The sequence below is a fragment of the Carettochelys insculpta genome, chromosome 4 (assembly GCF_033958435.1).
Source record: "Carettochelys insculpta isolate YL-2023 chromosome 4, ASM3395843v1, whole genome shotgun sequence".
Taxonomy (NCBI): Eukaryota; Metazoa; Chordata; order Testudines; family Carettochelyidae; genus Carettochelys; species Carettochelys insculpta.
The window spans coordinates 114,964,648-114,989,099 of NC_134140.1; the positions used below are offsets into that span (position 1 = coordinate 114,964,648).

A 24,452-nucleotide genomic window follows, 5' to 3' on the forward strand; every position below is an offset into this window, starting at 1 on the left:
CGGGTGTGAAACCTCCCTCTCACTGAGCACAGCAAGTTACAGCATTGTGACTAATTCAGCACTGTTAGCTGCTCCCCCTCATGGAGGTGGTTTCCTGGAGTGCTAGGAGAGCTCTTGCTATGACTACACTGCCATGATAAACACTGAAGTGGCAGTCCTTAAACTTATGTAGACAAAGCCTGAGTTTCAGCTTGATCTAAGGCTTCAGTCCAGCAAAGCACTTAAGCAAGTATTTAGCTAGAAGCATGTGAGTATTCTTGATGACTACAGTGGAAGTGCTTTGGTGAATTGAGGTGGCTTATATGCAGTACTAATAAAAATTAGTTGCTCCTTCCTTGATACTGATGGAGATCTGCAGAGTCTTTAATAAAAATATGTTTCATATTACATTAGACTAATATAAATACATTACATCAGAGTGAAAATCAAATACTTAAATTGTTCATACTGGTGTCACAGTGCTTGAAATAGATTAGTTTATTTTAAAAATAGGGTTTTATTTTCATGTTGGAAGCTGCTATAAAAATGTATTGATGGGAGTTTCAGACTGGGACTAAGGGAACTCTTTGAAAATTGGCCTGTTTGCCCCAAAGCTTGGAGGGAATTATGGTGGTACGATGTAAGGAGGACAAAGTGGATGAATAGAGCAGCAAAATGGAGGGGTCTGACCTGGACTGCTCCCTATGTAAAAAGTAAAAGGATCTGCCAAAACATTATTTCCATTATGAAGATGAAGTCATTTAGCTGCTCAGACCAGGAAAAAGGGAGAAAAATGGTTAAATCAGGTGCATTGATTTTTTTTTTTTAGATTTCTTTAAAATTTAAAATACGTGTGTACAAATGCATAGTTTATTTCAAATTGCATATTTTCTGAAGTGGTTTAGTGAGCTTGTTATAAAGGCTCCATAAGCCCAACATGTATTTGTAGCTAGTTTGTTCGCATCTTCAAGCAATTACATCACAATTTTAATCCAAGCCATTTTATGACTGATTATACATAAGCTTCAGGTGACATTTCAGAATATGAAATACATATTTTGCTTCCATATAGAATCCTCCCAAAGCTGCTTTTTCCAAGTTGGGTATTCAAGCTAAGAATATGGCTGGAGTCTGCCACTGATATATTAACTAACGTTGGAAACATGCTGGGAACTACCTGCATGCTGTAACATTGGAAGGCAGTCCATTAGTGCCTGAAATTAATGCACTCTGGGACTTTTAATTCTTCATGGAATCTATTTCCATATTTAATTACGGGAAAGTCATAGAAAAGAGTTACAAAGCACCTTCTTCATCTGTTTCATTGTCAACGGGAGCGGCGATTAGTAATTCTTCTTCAAGTTATACTGCAGTGTTCACTTAAAATAATGCAGCTCCTTGCTGAGTTTGCTTCAATTAAGCCATATTTTATTTGCTAATGACTTACCAAGTTGACAATGACCTTGAAGTTGGTATTGTCAACACTTCTTGGCATAAAGAGCTTGGTGATTTAGGGTTATTAAGAGTGCATCAATTTATTCTTCAGTCTATGACAGTATTTCTAAAAGGCTTTTTAATTCCATTACAGATGGGATATTTTACCTGAGTAATCTACAGTATAGCGAGTTAAGCAATAGTCAATTTATATGGTTTTCAGTATAGAGTTTTAGTCTGTGTATGTAAAGACAATGATTTTTAAAGTGTTTTGAGTTTGAAAAGGAATGGGAAATTAGTGGATCACCTTTAAAATTGCTTGAATTGGAGAACTGCTTGTATCACTTAAAATGCTCTTTCATGATGTCAATGTTTGTGGACTAAGATTTTTGCATATTTCTAAATGTTTAAGAATTTCAGGGTTGAATGGAAAAAAAATACTATGTAACACACCATGGCTGTGTCTACACTAGCAAACCCTTTCAAAAGGATGGCTTTCGAAACTGAATGTTGAAAGATGGCCTTTCGACAATGAGCGTCCACACAGGCAAGTGGGGAGAAAAGGTCCAGTGCACCACTTCGAAAGGCCCTCCTGCTTTTTCGAAAGAGAGCGTCCACACGGCCCAGGGTGCCTTTTCGAAAGATTAGGGCCAGGAAATGCTGCGGGCACGGTTGCATGGCATCCAAGCCCTTCTGAGGCCCCCCGACCCTGAGCCTCAACCTGCATGTGCTGAGGGCCAGCTAGCTGTCCCCAGGCAGGCAGAGGGAGGGAGAGTCGGGGAGGCATCCTGGGTTTGCCTATAGACCGCGATTAGCTCCCCCATATTGGGGCCATGGCCAGCGCACTGGCTGAAAGTGCTGGCTGCTATGCCCCACTGGCTCCAGGTAGCCACCCTGGTGGCCATCTTGGGGGTGTGATGTGACCCAGTCCCCTGGGTCATCTGCTGCTTGTGGGGCTTTCCCAGAAGAAGTGACTGGTGGGACCGGCTGGTGCTGGAGGACTGGGGCAATGACCAGTGGCTACAGAACTTCAGGATGACCAAGGGGACATTCCTGGAGCTGTATCACTGGTTCGCCCCAGTCCTCCAGCACCGCGACACCCGCATGAGGCCAGCGATCCCACTCCAGAAAAGGGTGGCACTCACCCTTTGGAAACTGGCCACCCCAGACAATCACTGATCTTTCAGGCACCGGTATGGGGTGGGCAGGGCCACTGTTGGGGTTGTCCTGAATGAGGTACGCCATGGCTGTGTCACATGCCCTCCATGGGTCACACCTCCCCCTTCTGATGGTTGAGAAAACCCTCATGCCCCCCCACCTCTTCTTTACCATCATCCATCCCCCTTTTAACAAAAAATTCAATTTGTAATTTAAAATAAACACAAAAAATGATATAAAAATGTTATTTAAAAATAAAAATAAACACAAATAGTTTTTCTTGGCCCGATAATTTAATAAAAATGTAATTTAATATCAGAAACAGCAGAAACAAAATGAATTTAATGTGAAAGATGATGCTGCATTTTCTTCACAAGTTGGGAAATCCTAGATTCAAAAGATGAAAGTGCACAATGCAAATCATTTTCAACATCCAGTCGATTTCTTTGTTTTGTTTTTAATGTGACTAAACTTGGAAAAGCTTTTTCACAGGAGTACATTGATGAAAATGGAAGAATAATATGTAGCACTGCTTCTCCAACTTTTGAGTACATTGGGAAATATTTTATCCAAAATTCTTCCACGATTGAGTTTTCAAAATGATCTTTTGCACTTGAATGATATTTTAGTTTGAATCCTTGTTGTTGCAATACTTCTGGCAATGTATTGACATCAGCATTGAATGGATTGCATACTAATTTATGAATGGGGTTGCCAGAAAAGTTGTTTGGAAAGTAGTGGATGAATTCATCAGCAAGGCAGTCCAGATGAAACAGAGTCTTGTTCTTCACATCCTTTTACAAATTTCTTGAAAGCCTTCATTTTCTGCGAGTGATGAAAATGTTGGAAAAGACAAAATGTGAGGCATCTGAGCTTGTGTTCGACGTCTCCAAAGCTGGATTTTTTTTATAAATGCTTTAGCGGCATCATGGTGTGTTATAATGTTTGCAGCGTTGTTTCCTTGCAGCTTCAAACTGAGGTTGTTCAAAGATTCAAAAATGTCCATGAGGTATGCCAGTGGAAGTTGAAATGTTTGGTTCGTAAATGCATGATATAACTCTTCTTTCTTCTGTTGCCTGAGGAAAATTTCCACTTTGTCTTGCGGTTTGAGTAATCTGGAAAGCATGTTACCTTTGGAGAGCCTTCGTACCTCCATGTGAAACAAAAGTGTTTTATGATCTGCTCTCAAATCCGTGCAAAGAGCAACAAAAAGTCCAGTATTTAAAGCACCATTTTTCACAAAATTGACAACTTTAATGGCTAAATTCAAACAGTCAAGGAGGTCATCTGGAAGGGTTTTAGAAGCCAATGCTTGCCTGCATATGATGCAGTGAGTTGTGGTTATGGCTAGATTTTTTTCTTCCACTAATGTCACAATTCCAGAGCGAGCGGCAAGCATCGCTGGAGCACTGTCTGTGCATACACCAACCAGTTTTCACTATGAAAGTCTATTTTCTTCAAAAAAGTCAGAAATCATTTTCATAACATCAGAAGCCTTTGATGCGGTCATCAATTCCATTGAAAAAAGCAGTTCTTTTACAGTTCCATTGTTAATGAATGGCATGTAGACAAGAAATTGACAGCATTGTGCTACATCTATGGTATCATTGCATTGAAAAGGAGAAGCTAACACTGCCTCTGCAACTTGAAGTTTACGATCTTCTGCCAGGTCATCAATGTGACATTTTACGGAATTGTTGGAAAGCAAAATATCAGCTGGGGCTTTAGCAATGAGCAATGACAGTTCACAAGATGCTTCTATCACTTTGGCTCATGCTTGATGAAAAGCTCCAGTAGTATCCAGATTCTTGCTTTTTCAAATTTTGAAGTTTAGCAGCAAAATACTCTTTTGGGTTGTCTGTTAAAGCGCTGTGGTTCTTCATCAGGTGTCACCCAAGATGATTAGGTCTCAAGGTGTCATTGCTGAGAACTGTGTGGCATCCTATGCATTGAGGATGATCTATCTCTTTTTGTCCTATGACAGTGAAGCCAAACTTAATGTAGTCTTCATCGCACTTCCTTTTCTTAATTGCAGCCATAATATATTAAAATCTATAAAAATAATTTTCCTGATTAGAATAAATTTAATGGATTCAAGTTACTTTCATAAGTTATTGCAAATGTTTATTTAGTATTATTATGTACGGATGTGTGCTGCCTTTTGTGTACCCCACCACCAGTAACTGCGGAAGATTGGCTACCTACTTCCATGATAGAATAGTCCCAAACAGTCCCATGAGTGTGCTAGAAAGTTTGAAAAAGTTCCATTGCCTTCTACATTGTTCTTCAGCCTTCCAACCCACTGAAGCAGTACCCCTACACGTCAAAAGGGGGGAAAATCATATTTTGTGATATGAAATTTTGATATTTAAAAGTTTTTAAAGGCAGTGGTCTCCAATCTTTTTACGCCCAAGATCACTTCTTAAATGTCAGGGCAAGTCCCAAGACCCCACCCACCACCCTCTCTGTTCCCCTATGGTTCTCCACATGACCCCCACCCCTAGCCAAGTGCTGCCCCCTGCAGCCAGGCACCCTACTCGCCCACCCCCCCACACTACTCCCCAACCCCAAAAACAGCCAGTGACTCAATGGAGCCGTGCCCCCTCAAGCTGCATGCCAACCACACGACTCTTAGTGACCCATCAACCCCGGGGCCCCCTTACCTCCTGACAGACCTTGACCCCTGCTGGGCTCCTGCCATGGGCTGTGAAGGCTGGTTCCAGCCCCATGCTGGACATGGCCCTGGCCACATGGGTGCCAGCTCTGCCCCAGCTGGGCTGCCAGCATGGCCACAGAGCTGCAGGCACAGCAGATCAGCTGCAGCCCTGACCAGAGTGCCAGACACTGCGCCGATCTCAGCCTGGAGCCCAACTGTGGACCAGCCAGGCTAATGGCACAGCCCCATCTTGCGGGTATCTGGTGCAGGCCCAGTTGGCGAGCTGCCTGAGCCCCCTGCCAGCCACCAGAGGTGCCAGCTGCGGGCCAGCCTCCCAACCAACGGGCCCGGTGCCCAAGCCATGTACGCGAGCTGTCTGAGCTCTGCACTGCTGACGCCAGACGCTGGAGCCCTGCGAGCCTGCCGCTCAAGCCTCTTCCCTTGTATTGTGAGGGCCAGCTGCCCAAGCCCCGGGCCTGCCACCCGCCAGAGCCCCGCAAGCTGTGGGCCAGCCACCAGAGCCCCAGCCAGCTGCCCCGAGCTGCTGGCCCAAGTCCCACCAGCCTGAGCTCTTGACCCACCGCCGGAGCTCCATGAGCTGTAGGCCAGCTGCCAGAGCCACACCAGTTGTGGGCCCGCTGGCCTGAGCTATGCTAGCCGCAGGCACACTGGGCTGAATCGTTGGAGCCCCATGAGCCATGGGACAGCCGCTGGAGCCCTGGTCAGTTGCCAAAGCCCTGCCAGCTGCAGGCCCAACACCAGAGCCGTGCAAGCCTCCAGCCCAGGCTGGCAGAGTCCTGCCAGCTGTGGGCCAGCTGCCAGAGCCCTGGCCAGTTATCTGAGTCATGGGCCCAACACCTGAGCCCCACCAGCTGCAGGCCTACCCCCTGAGCTCTGTGAGCCTCTGGCCTGAGCTGCAGGAGCCCTGTGAGCCATGGGCCAGACACCAGAGCCTTGGCCAGCCGCCTATGTCCTGGGCCAGCCTCCCACCTGAGTCAGGGGCCGCCCACTGCTGGGGCCAGCTGCCCGAGCCCCATGAGCACCCTCTCCACATACAAGCCACCTGAGCCAGAGACCCCCGTCCTTGAGCCTCCAGATCTCCTCTGCACAAGCCACGGTCCAGCTGCCCAAGCCTCTCTCCTCTCCTCTCCCCTCCCCAAGCCAAGGCATCGCCTGCCCCCCCTTACTCCATTCCCCTCCCCCAGCCAAATGCCCACAGGCTGCCATTCCCCTTTCCCCAGCCCTCACTCATGTTTGCAGGAGGTCACTCCATGTGCGTCTTTGCAGTCGTCTCCTCCTTATAATGGCTGCAGGGTCACCCACGTAAAATGGCAGCAGCTGCTCACAGCGCCCCTGCGTGCTGAAGAGGACTCAATTGTTAGTGGCTGAGTCCAACTGATTCCGTGGCTGAGAGTGGGCTCTTTCTTGGAGGTGGGGGGAATGAAAGAGGGGACTGAGTCACCTCACGCTCCCCCTATAATTTCTTCATGTTCCCCAAGGGGGGTGCACCCCCCCATTTTGGGAACCCATGGTGTCGACACTCCACGGGGAATTTAGAAAGATGGCCTTCTTTCAACATTACTTTCAAATGTACTTGCTAGTGTAGACGTGGCCCATTAGGAAGAAATCTCAAGAACTAAAAATGTGTAAATGATTAATCTTTGTCAGAGCCATCGAGCTTAGTAATTAAAAGTAAATTCTCTATGAAGGTTGTTCAATAACCATAAGTAGAGGAGCTTCAGTGATTCATTTACATTTATACAAGTTTATGATTTTGTCAGATATTCATGCCACAGTAGTAATATTAAAGGTCTGCATAATTATGAAGTAAGCTATAGTGGCTGAGGAGAAAGTTTTAGGTTATTAAAATACAGTGACATGTAGAACACATCACTGTGATGATGAACTTTTGTTCATCTGTCATTAAAACTGCTTCTGTATTTTTCAACTCATTGTTTTGCCATACCCCCCCTTCCAGAAGGTGAAGTTGCATGTATATTTTTAATCCAAATACACATAATTAAACTGCCAACTCAGAGGTTTGTCTTTGGCTTAATCTGTCATTAAAGCAGTTAGTTTCTATTTCTTGAAATTTTGCGTATTAGGTAGTGTCTATCTTGAAGTGAGGAAAGACTTACCCTGCCACAATGAGCTCAGACAACAAGCTGCTGGTAACACTACCTATATTTTTGAAAGTTAAAAAAATTAAAATGTAATTTTTCTGATTGATGCATTTGAACTGCTTGTTTTCCTACTTGGTCTGATTTTAACTCTGTATACTGAATATTCAGTATTTTTCATTTTCCTCATCCTTACCTGTAAAAAGAGAGTGTTCTATATTGTCTTGAAGAATGAGTAACTGTGAAAATTAACTTTGATAGAACCATCAAGATGTGTACAAATCATAACTGAAAAGATCTGATTACAGTAACCCTTTTTCTTCCTCATACCATCCTCTAAAAATTATAGTTGAAGGTCTTTGGAATAGGGTCTGTACCATTATATCTGTTCTGTGAAGTGCTTAACACATTTTTGAGTACAGAATAAATTACATATAATACATGAAAATAGATCTCTTCCTTCCATACTCGATTTCCAATAATTAAACTAAACTAAACTAAACTAAACTAAAGCCCAAGTCAAGAGGGCACTTAAATTAAGAATGTGTGTAAAGCGCACATATGAAAATTATTTTGAACATTTTCAAACTAAATAAAGCAAGTCTATAGCTGCTTATTGAGCAAATCATACATTGTAAACATTTGATTGTACAAGGCATGACTAAAGGTATAACAATATTTTGAAGTAACATATATAGTGCTGAACATCTGTTGCTTAAGATTTTTTTTTACTACTACATATCTGATTAGTTTTCTTTCCTACCACCATTAATTTTTATGTAATATGTGCTGAAAACAAATTGGTAAAGGAACAAGACAAATAATGTTCCTGTAAATCATGCAGGCTATGGCTACACTTGCATTCCTCTTCTGAAAGAGGAGTGCAAATGAGGGAAATTGAAAATGCAAATGAGGCACTGATTTACATATCTGTTTTTGGAAGAGATTCTTTCGGAAGGAAGAAAGCAGTGTAGATGGGGCTCTTTCGGAAAATAAACCCCATCTTCAAAAGAACCCTTCTTCCTGAAACAAAATAGGAATATAAGTGTAGACATAGTCACAGTGTGTTGAATTTTTAAAAGTTAATAGAAAATATTTTAGTTCAGTGTCTGTTCAGTTTTTCATGGGAGCTATTTTCAGAATATAAAGTGATATCCTGCTTTATTTGAATTAATGAGACAACTCCAATTGATTGCAGTAAAATAATAATTTTAAAGCAGACTTAGTATGAAGTAGGAGATCCTTGCTGGATGTTTTAATGTTTCTTAAGTTTCATATACACCATCCATTTTATTTATTGGATAACACTCTATCATGTTGTTGTATAAATAACAGGGACATTCGGGATAAATAAAGTTCAATGTATATGTATAGTTAATATATAGTTCTAAAGAGAATTTAAGAATTGGCAAAACGCTCTTATACTTTCTGAAGTTACTTGCTTGCCAGGTATTGCTTCCCTTAAGAGAAAAGCAAAAACATATGAATGAACTGATGTCCCAGTAAAAGGACAGTCTACTTGAGTTTTTTCCTTCTTAAGGAACCTTGATATCCTTACTGTAGCTTTTGTGTATACTAGTACTGCAGTAGTATGTCTTAATTCCCTCTGTACTCCACAACTTTGCTGTTCTCACAGCTGCCATTCTCCTGGACAGGATTCAATTTGAAGGATATTTATAGTGCATCCACTAGGTTATCAAACAAATGAAGAGTGATTGTTGGGAGACCACGCCTCACTCAGAATCTCAACAGATCACTGACAGTGTGTTGGTAATCAGGACTATTAACCTTTGGGGGCTCCTCTGACTTCTAGACAGAGTGATTCAAGTGAACTAACTTTTCCTACTTTTGGGAAGGATCTGCTTTGTACTATTCACGGATCCCCACAAGTTGATCTGGGTGTAATCTTTTCCAGTTTAAATAAATAAATAAATAAATAAAAAGTCTGCTCTAGCCAGATCTGAACAATGGCATTATTACAGTTATGGCTATATGTTAAACTAGGTTGCCTTACAGAATCCACCTGATGGTGCTAAAGCACTGTTAACTGTAAAAATTAGATGCAGTGATCACCAAGAATCTAATTTATTTAATTTTTTTCTATACATGTAATAGTGGTGTCCTATGCAGGTGATAGTGAGGTAGAGGTGCACAAGAAAAAATATTTTGTTTTTTTAATTTTGTAACAGTTCACAAAAATCAGTGTAAAAAGTGTAAGCATTTGAATTGCAGTCTATAGTGGATACCCCTTGTAAATGAGTAGAATCGGTCCAGGAATTATGTATTTTTGATGAAAGGTTAAAAACTGTGTTAGAAACTTTATTCCCATGTTTTCAACTCTCTGAAGTCAAGCACATACTGTGAAAAGGAGATGGGAAAAGATCATCCTTCTGATAAGAACTTTTGCTAATCAACCTTCCTGTGTACTAAACTAACCCATGTATTTGCTTGGACAAACATCCTGGTTACAGTGGTGGCAAAGAATAATTTTGAAGGTATTGTAAAGGTAGTGTTTCTACAGCAAAGGCTGAATGGACAGTTAGGCTAACTCAGATTGCATTTCTGGGGATAATTTTTTTTTTCGTATGCAAGTATAAGGGCACTGTTGGCCCTTTACTAAAACTCAGTGTGGGGGGTTTGGTTGTCTAGGTCCCAGTACTAAAAGGGAAAGGGTCCATGAGAAACCAGGGCCAGGAGATGGACCGTCGCCCGTGACGGTGGAAAGAGACCAACACTCCAGCTCAGCCAGATTGACAGGTTGCACAGGCCAACAATGGAATCAGGAGGCCAGGTCCTGTCCTCCTGGTGAGCTGGGTTTTGAGTGGGTCCCTCAGAGAAGAAGAGTTTGAAGAGAGAACCCTGGAGTGGAGACACCTTAGCCCCTCCCCTAAGTGACTCCAAGATTGGGGATTCAGCCCCAGGAAACCTAGGCCCAACCTTGCTAGGATTTCAGGGACTCTGCTACTCAGAGGAGTGGTAAGGAAGCCCTCAAGGTCAGGGAGGCCATTGGGAAAATGGAGTGGGAGCGAGGACTCAGATCCTTTTGCTGGTCCACTTCACCGGCGTAGTATAGAAACCAGGAAAGTTCCCCACAATAGTGGGACCACTCCCCCCCATGCCTGCTTACACAATTGAAAACATGTGGATGCGTTTATGGCTCATACTGATGGCTCTGGGTTAACCTGAAAATATATGAGATACAGGTTGAACTTCTCTAGTTCGGCACTCTCTCATCTAGCAATATCTGTAATTGTGCATGATTTCAGTGAGCCATTTATCATGGGCGTGACCAAGTTTCCAATGGTCCCATTAAGTTTGTCTACAGCCACCAGCCCTGGCGTACAGTGTTCTGTGCTGTTATTTAGCTCTAATTTACTCTTACGTAAGCAGTGGAAGTGTTGGTAATGCTGCTAGGTGATATTGGCCTTGAAAATTCACTTGTTTGGTGCTGGTCAGGTGCCAGAGTAGAAAGACTCAATCTGTACTTTATTTGTTATGTAGATTGCTATTTAGGGAAGATCAAACATTTTAAATATGCATTCTACTACCAAGAATTTTTGTACTTATTTGGCAATGTGTTGTTTTATTCTCTGGGCAAGTAACAGTAGGGCTGTGGCCACACTACACCCTTCTTTTGGAGGGCTCATGGTAATGAGCCACTTTGGCAGATGCTAATGAGGTGCTGCTATGACTATACAGCACCTAATTAGCATAATGGTAGCTGCACATGCTTCGAAATGGCTGGTTTTGAAACACATGCTGCTCGTGTAGCTGGGGGCCTTTCGAAATGACCCTCCTGATTTCAAAAGCCCCTTCTTCCCATTTGGTTTTGGGAAGAAGGGGCTTTCAAAAGGCCCCTGGTTACATGGACAGTGTGCATTTCAAAACCAGCATTTTCGAAGAGTGTGTGGCTGCCATTATGCTAATGAGGCACTGCATATTCATAGCAGTGCCTTGTGAGCTTCAGCCTACGTGACTCATTACCATGCCCCCTCCAAAAGGAGGGGGTAGTGTGGCCACAGCCTAGAAGTGGAACTTGTTTTTGGGAAGAAGAGAGTAACTGTGTTGAATTACTTTTGAGCCAGCTTGTCCCAGAGTGCTTTAAAAACAAGCGGAAGGGATTTTTACACACAAATCTCAGTAAAGAATTCCTCTTGTTGACTTGTCTATGTTACATGGATGAAGACAGACTTTGGTATCTCATCCTGTGGAAAAACTGCTTGCAAACCTGTCATATATCCTCAGATCTGCAGGAGGCCAGAGCCTTCCATGTAGAGGCCTTGTACTTTCGCTGTAGCTTATGCCTCAAGTTTACCACTAGTATACAATCGCCACCATCCATCCCTGTCCATGTACATGGCAGTTCCTGAGGACCGCTAGTGGGGGGAGAAATGCAGAAAAGTTAATACAGTCTGGAATGTGTTCTGTTTACCTTGTGAGATTGAAGAGACTGCAATGGGGACAGTGTCCATTCTACTGACCTTATACCTGACCCATTGCATCTCCACCCTTTTGTTTTGGGCAGAGAGCCTTCTGCAGCCAGGCCCACCAATGCGGGAGGAAAAAGGGAGCAGTTGCCCTGGTACCTGGCATGGCAATGGTGGCAGATAGAGCTCCGGGTCCCTTTGAAGTGCTCTGGAAGGGCTTCTCCTCATGACTCTAAGCTGGAAGGCTGGAGGCAGGGGGGAGTGCCACGGTCCGAGTGATGCTAAGGGCTGACTGCCATGGGTCCTGCCCCATGCACCCTTGGTCCTGTCCCTTCTAGGGACATTTTAGTGCGCACGATCTGGCTGTATGGTCACTTGAGAATTCTTTGTCTGCTCTTGTGGATTTGTTTGGCTGAATACAAACACTGGAAAAATGGTACTATGTGCAGGGCTTAGTATATTTGATTGCTTCAGAATCTATCCCTTTGCCACACAGCTATGCTCCAGAATCTGTTGTTTCTTTAAAAAGAAAAAAAAAAAAAGAGAGAGAGAAACAATCATGACTTTAACTGTGAGTGTTATGGTCTTGAAAGGAATGATGTGTAACTGATGCAGTGTCATCTACCTGAGTCTGCAGGTAGCCTGAATCAGTATCTCTGAGAGATGTGTAGTCCCTCATTCAATTCAGTGGATTTTTGATTCTTAAACCTAAAGGGGATGGATAATACTGACAAATGTAAAACTTTCATTGCTGAGTATTTTAGCAGAAAAATTAATATAGTTGCCTTACCCAGCCGCTAAAATCTCCAGCTTTCTGTCAACTTCTCTGATGGAGCAGTAAGCCTATGCCCTGTGAGACTTGTCTAGTATCACATGGGATGTCTGTGACAGATTGAGGAGTAGAAACCAGATAATCTAGGTCTTAGTGCAATGCCTGAAACACAATACTTCTTCCAAACCTCTGCTTTGTTCTCGCTGACCTTTGAGCTAGGTAAGGCGAAGTTCATGTAGGAGAAGCATGCAGTCCTGTAACTAAAGACTGTACCATAAGCATAGACTCATAAGGTCGCAAGGACAACACTAATAATTCTGCTAACTTTTTTGAAGGAGTGACTTTGCAACTTTAATCTTTTTCATTTTGGCTGCGTCTACACTACATTCCACTTTCAGAAGGGGGATGCAAATACAGCTGATTGGAAATGCAAAGGAGGCACTAATTTACACACCACACACTTTATTTGCATAATAGCGGCCACTTGCTGTTCCGGAAGTGCAGTTTTTGGGAAAAAAACAAAAAACCTAACCAAAACAAAAAAACAAACAGAAAAAAAAGCAGTGTACATGGAGTTCATTCGAAAGTAAGCCCCATTTTCAAAAGAACCCTTCTTCCTGAAAAATATGAGGAAGAAGGGTGCTTTCAAAAATGGGGTCTGTTTTCGAAAGTACCTGTCTACACTGATTGTTTTGTTTTTTTCAGAAACAACGCTTCCAGAACAAGTGGCTGCTATTATGCAATCGAGGTCTTCAATATGTAAATTAGGACCTAATTTGCATTTTCTATCAGCCACATTTGCAATCCCCTTTGTGAAGGGGAATGTAGTGTAGATGCAGCCTTAGTGTTTAAATGCCATTTACTGTATTTTTTTTTAAAAAGCAAGCTGGAAAAATACTGCACATTCCACCAGGGTATAATGACTTACTCATAGGTCATCAGCAAAACTGGAATCCAGAGCCTCAAGATTTACAGGCTAGATCTCTACTACTTAGGCTGTGAGAGTAACTGGCAGCAGTAATAGGCTGGAAGCTTTAGTACAGTTTTGCCTGTGACCTACATAACTATCTAGAGGTTAGAGTGGAAAGAGGGGCTGGGAGCCAAGGCTCCTGGGTTCTATCCCAGTCCTGGGAGGGAGGTGGGAGTCTAGGGGTTAGAGCAGGGGACTGGAGGCTAAGAGTCTCAGGTTCTATCCCCCACCTGCAGGGGAGTGGTGAGAGACTAGTGGCTAGAGTGGAGGTGGTTTAGGGAGTCTGGGAGCTGGGGCTTCTGGGTTCTGTCCCCACATAGGAGGGGTAGGGGTGTCTAGCCTAGTGGTTAGAACAGTGGGCTGGAGGGCAGAATCCTGGGTTCTGTTTCCAACCCCCAGGGTGGGTGGTGGGAGCCAGGAGTCTAGGGTTCAAACCATCACCAGGAGGGGAGTGCAGTATGCTGCAACCAGTGTGCCATGTGCCATCCACTGCTCTGTACACACTTCTCACCACTTGGTGGGAGATGATGTGGCAGCAGTGGTGGCAATGACTCTGGTGAGTCTCAGGGTGTGGGTGTCATTGGGGGTGCCATGAAATTATAACGAGTGCTGAAGTGTGCCACAAGAGTGCCACAAGGTGATAAAGATTGCTGAGTACTTGAGCTAGACATCAGAAGAATGTTGGGGAATCAAGACTCCTTGGTTTGAGTCCTGGTTCTGGAAGGGATTCTGATTTAGTAGTTTCAAACAGTACAGCTAAGCATACAGAAGTGTTCTTTCGCAAGCTAAGTCAAGTCCCCTTTCTGTAAAATGAGAACATTTGCTTACCCAAGTCTGAGACCTTGTTCAATAGTAACTGTACCTAATTATGAGCACTGGTCACTGAAAGGTGCTCGGTTGAAGTAATGAAAAGACTCCTTTCTCGAGGCCAGAGGGAAGAAGATGCTGTTGAGAATGTGCCTTACCTGAAATTCCCTCTCTATGCCTCCTACAAAGAAATCCACAGGAGTTTTGTTGGTGTATATCATGTAGGTGTTGTGTGAGCCTGGGTTATTCTAGCATGGATAGAATGTCTGAAGATTCTACCATCAAACCTCTAAAAAGCACTTTCTCATCAGGGAAGATGATTTTCTGAGGCTTATAAGACAGGAAGTTCTGGGTAGATTTTCCTGGGGAGATCAACAGGCTCTGACTCAAGGCCTGTCCTCCTCCTTGTTGATCAAGTGTCTGTTCCAAACTATGGAGGAATTCGAGCTCTTCAAAGAAGCAGAAATGTTTTTCAATGTGGGGAAAGCTACCAGTATTTCACTAACTTTTGCCAAAAACAGTTAATCAATTCTTAAGAACAAAGTTTTAAAAAAACTCAAAAGACCAGAAATGGGAAATTTCAGATGAAATGACTTATGTTTGGCTCTTCTTTAAGCAGCTGAAAATGGCCTTATGGTAGCCTTGACTTGAGGCTCAGCTACTGTATCTGCCTAATATGCCACCTTTTCCACTTTGACCTAATTTATCTGTCTCGTATAGCAGTAGTGTATATCCAAGGATCATTATCCTATCATGTTTCTGAGAAAGTGGTTATGTCCGTTGTGGCTCCAATTTTTAGGTTTCTGAAATTGTTGTAAAAATGTTTATATCTTTTTGTTTGGGATTTTCAAAGGGACTTTAGGGTTAGTTGTGCAACTCCTCTCAAGTTTCATACCAAACTTTTAGGCACCTTTGAAAATCAGTCTTTGTTTCCAATAGTTATTCTTTAACGTTTTGTGCTTCTAAATGTTTGACATGAAATTGAGTGAAATTCAGATGCACCCAGATATATGAGTACATATTAATGCAAAACTGAGATGTTAAAAACTCAAACCAAATAATAGGTTTTCACAAAGCCCTTGTAAACCAAAGTTAGTGAGTATTACATAGTTGAACATATTTTCTGCAGCCATTTAAAACTCATGACCAGTGTAAATTATTTATTTAGGTAGTGATGTAGACACAGATGTGAAACAGAAGCATGACATGAATGGGTGGTAGGGCAGAATGATGTAACATAGGGCTTGTCTACACTACCTGCCTACTTCGAAGGTAGGTTGGTAAGTAGGGTGTTAGGGGATTATTAATGAAGTGCTGCGCTGCATATGCAGCACTTCATTAAGCCAATTCTCCCCCATGGCAACTCTGAAGTATTAAACTTCAAAGTGCTGGCTTCCATTTAAATTGTTTGGCATGCCTTTCATTAAGAGACCTCTCTCTTCTGGTCTACTGTATCCAAAGGCTATTACATGTTATATGAGAGGATAGGCACTTGACTGTTAGAGTGATGAGTGTATGGCTTCATAAATATGGTGTAATTGGAGAATTAATGGGTGAGTGGCATGGAGGGCAAAAAAGCACATTAGTTGGTCCAGAACGTCGCATCTAAGTTTTGGGATATGTGTCCTTTTTATACCTTGTGTTATGGAAAAGAACGACTAATGAGCACCTGCTTTTTCACATCAGTTATGGATATGTCTCTGAGAAAGCTATAGACCTGATGTGCCAGTGTCTGGCTGAGAGCTATGCTGTATGTGAAAGGTAAAATGAGGGCACTAACTTGAATAAATACAGAAGTAAACATGGTCATTTTAGGAGACGTGAATTTAGAAATCCTACTTCCATATTTAGCTACCTGCATTAAGAGCTGGCAGGAAAAATGAATTTTGGTTTTTCAGAAATATTTTGTCCCAATTTAAGATGAAGAGTCAAAATTTCACCCCTTGATGATGGTACTAAAATTCCACAGTATTCCACCAAGGCATTGTGTCACCAAAATGAGCTATGATCCCTGAGATTTCCAGCTGCCCCCTCAGACAAAAGTCTGATTACTTTCACACCAGGGATTAAGGAATGAAATTGACAGGATTTATGTCAAGTTCAGTACTCACTGTCACAGTCTACATCTCTGTGTCAGTCAGCTGGGCACCCTACCTGGGTCCTGAGTAGTCTACCTGGTGAACTGAAGGGGGGTGGCGCCCCCCAGCTCTAAGGTTTCTAGCTTAGCAAGGTGCCAAGGAGCCAGGTGGGCAGGTAGGCAGGAAACATCGCTTCTGTCTATCAGAAGTTGTAATGGAACTGCTTCCAGGAAATGTTTGTTTTTCGTAAGTTAGCAGATTTAGACAAAAACAAGGTTTTCTGAAATGTATATGATCAGCTTTGATGCACACAAACCACAATGCACCGTAATAACATTTGGATAACACATGAGACACAGATCTAACTGTATTTTTAAGGTTATAATTTTTTTAGAGACCGGGGTAGATAATTTGGGGCACAAACTGTAAAATGTCTCTATCTGTATTTTTCAGAATGGTACTTATTCTGTCTTGAAGTATAAAGGAGTGCATTTTGGTAGCTCAACAGGAAAACATAGTGAATTTAAGGCTCAGGAAGGGCCTGGACCTGGAGAGTATGACATAACTCTGTAAGTAACAACATACCATTTTTTATTTTATGTCTGTTAAATCTAAAAAGAGAGGGCCTTCAGATTAATTTCATTTCAGAATTCTAAAATGGTTAAAAGATAGTGCCTTTTGCCTGGCCCTGCTGTAGCTGCAACTATGGGGTGTCGCTGTCTAACCTTCCAGCCCCTCCAGGGCCAGGACAGCTCCAACCCATACAGCTGGCTGCTGCCAGACTTCACTGGTGAGGGCAGGTTAACAGGTAGGCATACTTTGTTTACTGGAAGGCTTCATGGTTAACTGTTTAACATCTCTAATTTCAACTGTCATGTAATTCAAGTCAAATTAAATAATTTGAAAGGATTGGTTATCTATCCCAAGCCAGTAATTATTGAGAATTGAGGGACACAGCTTAAGATATGGAAATAGATCATTAACGTTGACAAACAATCTGGAGGCAATTCCACTTATTTAACTGGGAACTTTATGGTAAGAATTACCTATGTTGCTATGGTCTGAGACCAGTGAAAATAGGATTAAAATGGTTCGTCTTAGTGACAAGCAGTGTAGTCAGTGATTGCAGAACTATAAACTTCCTTCAGAAGGTCTGGTATTCTCTGACTAAAAGTTGTATACTAAAGAATAGAAAACCTGCACTCCATAGGACAATGAATGAGAGAGATAGTGATACTCGTACCTGACTAAGTTTCATATACCTGTTGCCACGTTCAGGGAAAAATAAAGATTCTTTCGGCCTTACTCCATTTGTTAGGTTGCCACTAACCACCTAGACTGTTATATAAAGAATCTTCTTTAACTTTATTATAACATTTAAAAAATAAATTTGTTCCTGGTCCTTTAGTGTGGTATGATTGAGCAACTGCTCAATTCCTTTCTACCTTGTATATTAGTCATTAATTTATAAATGACTTGCAATGGTATTTAAGTGCTTACTCCGCATAGGCACTTCAGTAAATCCCGTTTTGTGAAGATGTTCATCTTTAAATATCTAAATGCATTTATAGATCTGCCCCTAAGTGCCTGAATCAATTTTGAAACAGGATGCAGATATGTCTATACTGCAGTGGCAGAGCTGTGGTGTTGTAGATGTACCACTATAGTGTAGATGTTTTCTGCATTAAAAGGGACTTTCTATCAGTGTAGTTCATCATATTTTCTGAGGAGTAGTAAGTAGGTCACAGGAAGAATCCTTTTGCTGATGTAGCTGTGTCTACACTGGAAAGTAAGTTTTACCTAAATGCATTACACAGAATGTGAAATTTTTCATAACCCTGAGCAACATAGCTAGCTTGATCTAATTTTTAAGTGGGCTCTTAAGTTCCTTAGATATGTTTTTGTCCTCTATCTGCTACTTATAGGACCAGTAACTAATGTGTTACTAATCTGAGAGAGGCATATTTAGTTCACATTCAGGTCAGCCAATAAGAAGAGCTTTGAGGGTAGAATTTGTCTTAGTGCTCTAATGTTTAACATTCTACTGCAGGTAGGCTAAAGTTTTAATTCTGTAAAGAATTATATTAAACTTCTTGATGGATTTAAGTCTGTACTTCATTGTTTTCTTGAATTGAGACCTGTATTTATAGAACTTTAGAATGTACTTTAAATTAAACGTGCTTAAATGATCTGCTGAATAAGATCATGATCACTGCCATAGAATTTTAAGATGCTTGAAGAAGTAGTGAATTGATTAGTAAGTGGCGGAGTATTTACAGCCAATTTTAACATTCCTTAGCTACAGGTTGATTGGTGTTAATCTGTTGGTCAAGTATCTTTCGTGTTTTAATAATTTTCAGCCATTCCGTAGGTCTCTTGGAATGCCAGGCAAGAAGATAACATTTTATGTAGCCAATAGAAATAATTGTATCTTTTGAGAGCATTTTCTTGAAATCAGTGTGTCTCTATATTTAAATTATGAAGCGTTCTCTTCTGAGCATTGTCACTATTAAAACACTGGGAGGCTTTTGCATTTTAATAAGTTCATGCTATAATAGGCGGATCTTGTCAGGTTACGGTATTAAATCCACAGTTAAAGTAAGACTTATAAGTCACTTGAGGCTTTGCTTTTCAATGCTCGTATATCTCACAGGACAGAAATCTTTGTCTGACCTTCGCTTTTTACCATTTTCTCTTTGGCATTGTTGCTAGACTCAGCCTGTGATAATGGCTACATTTGAACATGAGAAATTAGTGAAACATGATTGTGTGGCTTCTACAAGTTTACAGTGTGAATGTAATATATGTTTGTACATTCCGATTAGTGAATAATCCTGTCTTTCATTAAATATTAGAAAAAGCAGCTGGTTTTAATATAGTCAAGGGGCAAAAAGCTTTCGTTGTGCATATTTACATGTTCAGGCGTTGAAAACCGAAGACTCATAAATCTCTCTCTAAATTTTCTAAAGGGAAAGTGCACTGCATTACGAGAATGTCGACATCAGAAAGGAGGACAAGAAAAAATATGAACCCCATGTCCCACGGTATCATGAAATAATAGTATTACAGGAAGAAAAGAAGGTAATACCAATTCAGCTATTTACTAGAACATTAAAATAATTTACTGCAGGGTTGAAACCCTGAAATTTGAAGACTGTAAAGACAGAATGAAAGGATTGCAAGTCATATTGAAATATCAGAAAAGAGCGTCTTCAGGAAAAACCAGTAGCTTGTTCATTGAGCTTTTTGCCCTCACGTTTAATTTCTTCCTTTTCCCTTTTCTTACATGTCACCCTACAGCAGAAGAAATATTTCATTTAAAGTGGCTCAAGCTTTTTGTTCTTATTGCGAGAAATAATAAAAGGGAAAATATTTAAGCAAGGCTGTCAATCACACTTCACTAATGGGATTAACTGAAAAATTAACCTATTTAAATATTAATCATGATTAATTGCAGTTTTAATTTAATTGTTAACAATAGAATACCAATTGAAGTGTATTAAATCTTTTTGGATGCTTTTCTATATTTTTAAATATGTTGATTTAATCTACTACACAGAATATGAAGTGTACACTTCTCACTTTGTATTATTTTGAGTACAAATATTTGCATCTGTAAAATGCTAAACAAAATACATATAGTATTTTTCAACACCCCTCTTATAAATACTGTAAAACAATCTATTTGTCATGAAAGTGCAACTTATAAATGTAGAGTTTTTGTTACATAACTGCACTCAAAAACCCCCCCCAAAACTTTAGCATCTACAAGTCCACTCAGTCCTACTTCTTATTCAGCTAGTCACTAACACAAACAAGTTTGTTTACTTTTACAGGAGATAACACGGCTTACTTCTTAGTGGACAGTATTGCCCAAAAGTGAGAACAGGTGGTCTCATGGGATTTTTGTAGTTGGTATTGCAAGGTGTTTATGTGCCAGATATACTGAACAATCATACACCCCTTCATGCTTTCGTCACCATTTCAGAGGACATGCTTTTATGCTGCTGACACTTGTTTAAAGAAAGTGTTAATTAAATTTGTGAATGAACTTCTTGGGTGCAGGGGGAATTGTTTTTCTCTCTCTCTTTTTTTTTTTTTTTTAAATCATCCAGTGGTATACTTAATGTTGCAGCAATCTTGGATGGTTGCGGGGAGGGTCTGGATCTGGAGACAGTGGCCAGTGGAGTGAACCCTGAAGGAGTTGTGGTGGACAGGGAAGTGAAGTTGTAAGAGAATAAGGAACAAGCAACAGGGACATGTGGTGGCATGGTGACCCTGCACCTCTTTTTAACTTCAGAGGGGATCTATCCAGTGCCAGCACTCTGGCTTTGGCGTACTTGGTTTAGGAGAGGGAAGCTTTGATAATTACTTGTGCTTTGATGCTGGGGTAACAGTCTGCTTTTTTCAGACAGGAGAGAAGGTATGGGAGCACTATGGGTTTATATAGTAGTTGTGTATTTTGTATCTCATTATACTAACCTTTCCTAATGGTTGCTGATATCCCGTTACTTTTTTTACTGCCACTGAACATCAAATAGATGTTTTAAGACAGCTATACATGACAACTCCAAGATATTTTCTTGAGTGGTAATAGTTACCCATTTTGTATTTGTAATTGGGATTATGTTTTTCAATATGCATTAATCAAACATGAATTTCATTTGCCATTTTGTTGACCAGGCATTCAGATTTGGAAAATCCCTTTTTAACTCTTCATAGTCTGTTTTGGACTTAACCACCCTCACCCAAAGAATTCTAGTAAATTGGTGAGACATGATTGTCTTTTCACAAGTCATGTTGACACTTCCACAATAACTCATCTTCATCTGTGTTATGATTCTTTACTATAGTTTCATCCAATTTGCCTGTGACAGAAATCAGGCTTACCAGACCCTAATTCCCAGGAATGCTTCTGGAGCCTTTTTAAAAATAGGTGTCATATTAGTTGTGGGGCCAGAAGATCAATAACAGAACACCACTTGCCATCACCTATAGCCCCCAACTCAAACCTCTGCAACACATCATTAAAAACATACATCCTACTCTAGATCATGATGCTACACTCCAGAAGGTCCTAGGTGACAGGCCTGTTCTCTCCTATAGACAACCTCCTAACCTAAGAAACATTCTCACTAGCAATCACAGGCTACACCCCAGTAATACTAATCCTGGAACTTTTCCTTGCCACAAACCCTGCTGCCAACTTTGTCCACCTATTTATTCTGGGGATACCATTGCTGGACCTAACCATGTTAGTTACAGGATCAAAGGCACATTCTTGTGCACTTCCAGCAACATTATATATGCCATTAAGTGCCAACAATGCCCTGCCATTATGTACATTGGACAGACTGGGCAAAACTTTCGCCAAAGAATAAATGGACACAGAGCAGACATCAGGAATCTCAATACACATAAGCTGGTCAGTGAACACTTCAGTGGAGTGGGCCATTTTCTTAAAGACCTGAGAATTTGTGTCCTAGAACAAAGAGAATTTAGAAACAGATTACAGTGAGAAATATGTGAATTGGAATTCATATTCAAATTAGAATCATTAACATGTGGTATGAACAAAGACACCAGTTACCTCGCACATTACAAGGACTAGTAACAGAGAGAAAGCCATGCTAGTCTATATACTATCAAAACAAAAAAGCAGTCCAGTAGCACTTTGAAGACTAACAAAATAATTTATTAGGTGATGAGCTTTCGTGGGACAGACCCACTTCTTCAGATCAAGAAGAAGAAGTGGGTCTGTCCCACGAAAGCTCATCACCTAATAAATTATTTTGTTAGTCTTCAAAGTGCTACTGGACTGCTTTTTTGTTTTGATTACAAGGACTGCTTCCCTTCCTTTGATGCTTATAATTATCTCGGGCAGAACACTTGACATCCCCCTCCCTCCTGACTCCCCCCTTCAGTCCTACGTACTTGATTTGACAGTTTTTATAGCAATTTTTTTGGTCCTCTCTACTTATAAATGTCAGTCTGTATTGGAAATGAGATTCATCTGATGAAGTGGGTCTGTCCCACGAAAGCTCATCACCAAATTAATCATTTGAAGTGCTACATTTCTGCAGTTTTGTTTTGTTGGAGTACAGACTAACACAGTTCCCTCGTTGTTACTATTCAGTGTCCGGTCTTAGTGACTTATCACTGTTTATCAGTTTTGTTCCAAGACCTCCTCTATTGACACTAAGTCTGGTGACAGTTTTGTCACCTAAAAAGAATCCTAGAACTGGAAGGCACCTTAAGAGGTCATCATGTCCAGAGCCCTGCACTCATGGCTCGACCAAGTACCATCCCATGAATGGCTCATTTTGAATATCTTCCTTGTATCTACTGTAGTGAGGATATGTGCATTGTGTTGAGAGACATTCCACAGATTTTCTGAATAATGTGGAAAAGTACCATGTTAAGGTTTGATTCTGGCATACTTCTAACGAGTACTTTTAATTTTCAGCATCTGTTTTGAATATAGTTTCTTTGGAATCATTTGTGGCAATGAACTTCTGAAAGATCAGTATTCTAGAGATACTGGTAAAGTTTCACTAGATGGCGCCAATACTTAGGAATGACCTGAAAAGTGATCTACACCTTCCCTTCCCACTAGTATTAGTTGTTTTTAAACAGCATATTTTGGACACTGTTTGACATCTAGTTTCAGAGAATGACAGCAAGTGGTTCTGCTACTCTGCATAATAATCAGTAATGTAAGAAAGCTACTTTACAGTATTATTGTTTGTTTGTTAGGTATTTGTGCATCAGGCTAATCTGAAATTAAACTGTATGTCATGTGGTTTGATTAATGTAGAATAAACAGTTTTTTACATAAAATTTATTCAGACTTTACTATATATGATAATGGAAGTAAAAAGAGAGTATTTTAGTTTAAGACAAGGTTGCATAGTTTTTTTTTTTTTCCTTTGTAGACAGCCATTTTCAGGTGCTGAGAATCTTTGTCAAGCTTTTGTTTTGTGGGCTGAATTATATATAGTCTGATGGTTCTCAGCCAGGACAGGGTATTTCATGAAGGTTTGCGTAACAATGGTTCAGCCATTTTATGGGCAAAAAGAGTTGGAAAAATATACTTTTTTATTTAAAAAAAAAGTTTGTTTTTCTTTACCATGTCTAGTGCCTTAACAGTAGGTAATATGAACTTGAAATTTGGTGTCTATATTCCCCCCCACCCCTGCCACTTAGATGAAGTACATAAGCATATGGGAAACTTTAAGCACACTAGTAGTCCCGTTCATTTCAAAAAGGCTATTCATTTACTAAAGTTCGTATGTGCTTAAGTGCTTTAGCAAATCAAGGCCTAATTCTCTAGATTGTAGGAGATGTATGGTTGTGATCTGCTTGGCTTTGTCTGAGCTATAAGGGTTTAAAATGTACAAGTTTGTGTGTTCATACTGGTTGATGAACTAGCGATTTGTTTATGTTTCATTGGCATATTTTATTGCATGGGTGCATATTTAAGGAAGATGTCCAGGGATTGAGGTGAGGGCTGTGTTCCATATGATGAGGAATGAGTCACGGGTCTGAAGAAGCCCTGCCTTCTATTACATTACATTGGGTGATACTTACAAATGAAAGTAGCATCTGTTACCCTTGAAGCACTACAAATTCGTTTAAAAAACAAACAAACAAACCATCCCAACCTACAAAATGTTCCTGTGTGTGTAATACGTATAAAATGGGAGAAGGTTGCCAAACAAAGCCCTCAGAATTTGGAAATGCCGAAGACAAGGTTGTCTGTACAATCCTAATCTTATTGCCTGTGTTATATCGATATGTTATTTTTACAATTGTATATTTTTGTTCTCTCAGGACTAGAATGAATCTGAGCAATGTACAACAATAGAGGACATATGGAACAAATTAAAGGCTAAAGTTAAGGCAAAAACATATGGTCAGAATTAAAATATTACTGACATTTATTGCATTTCTAGTCTTTGAAGTACTTCCATTTTTAACTTTAACATAATTTGACTATAGCTATTATAGGAATGCTGAGGACTGGAGTGTGGGTGGTCCGCAGAGTGGTT

General features: G+C 40.8%; 1 protein-coding gene across 1 annotated transcript in view; it reads left to right on the top strand.

Annotated features, from left to right (window-relative positions):
* STPG2 (sperm tail PG-rich repeat containing 2) overlaps window positions 1-24,452 on the top strand; it is a 400,844-nt gene that overhangs the window by 22,339 nt on the left and 354,053 nt on the right. Inside the window, exons 5-6 of the mRNA XM_074993576.1 lie at window positions 16,855-16,970; window positions 19,371-19,482. Coding sequence (XP_074849677.1) covers window positions 16,855-16,970; window positions 19,371-19,482 — 228 coding nt within the window. The remainder of the gene's footprint in view (window positions 1-16,854; window positions 16,971-19,370; window positions 19,483-24,452) is intronic.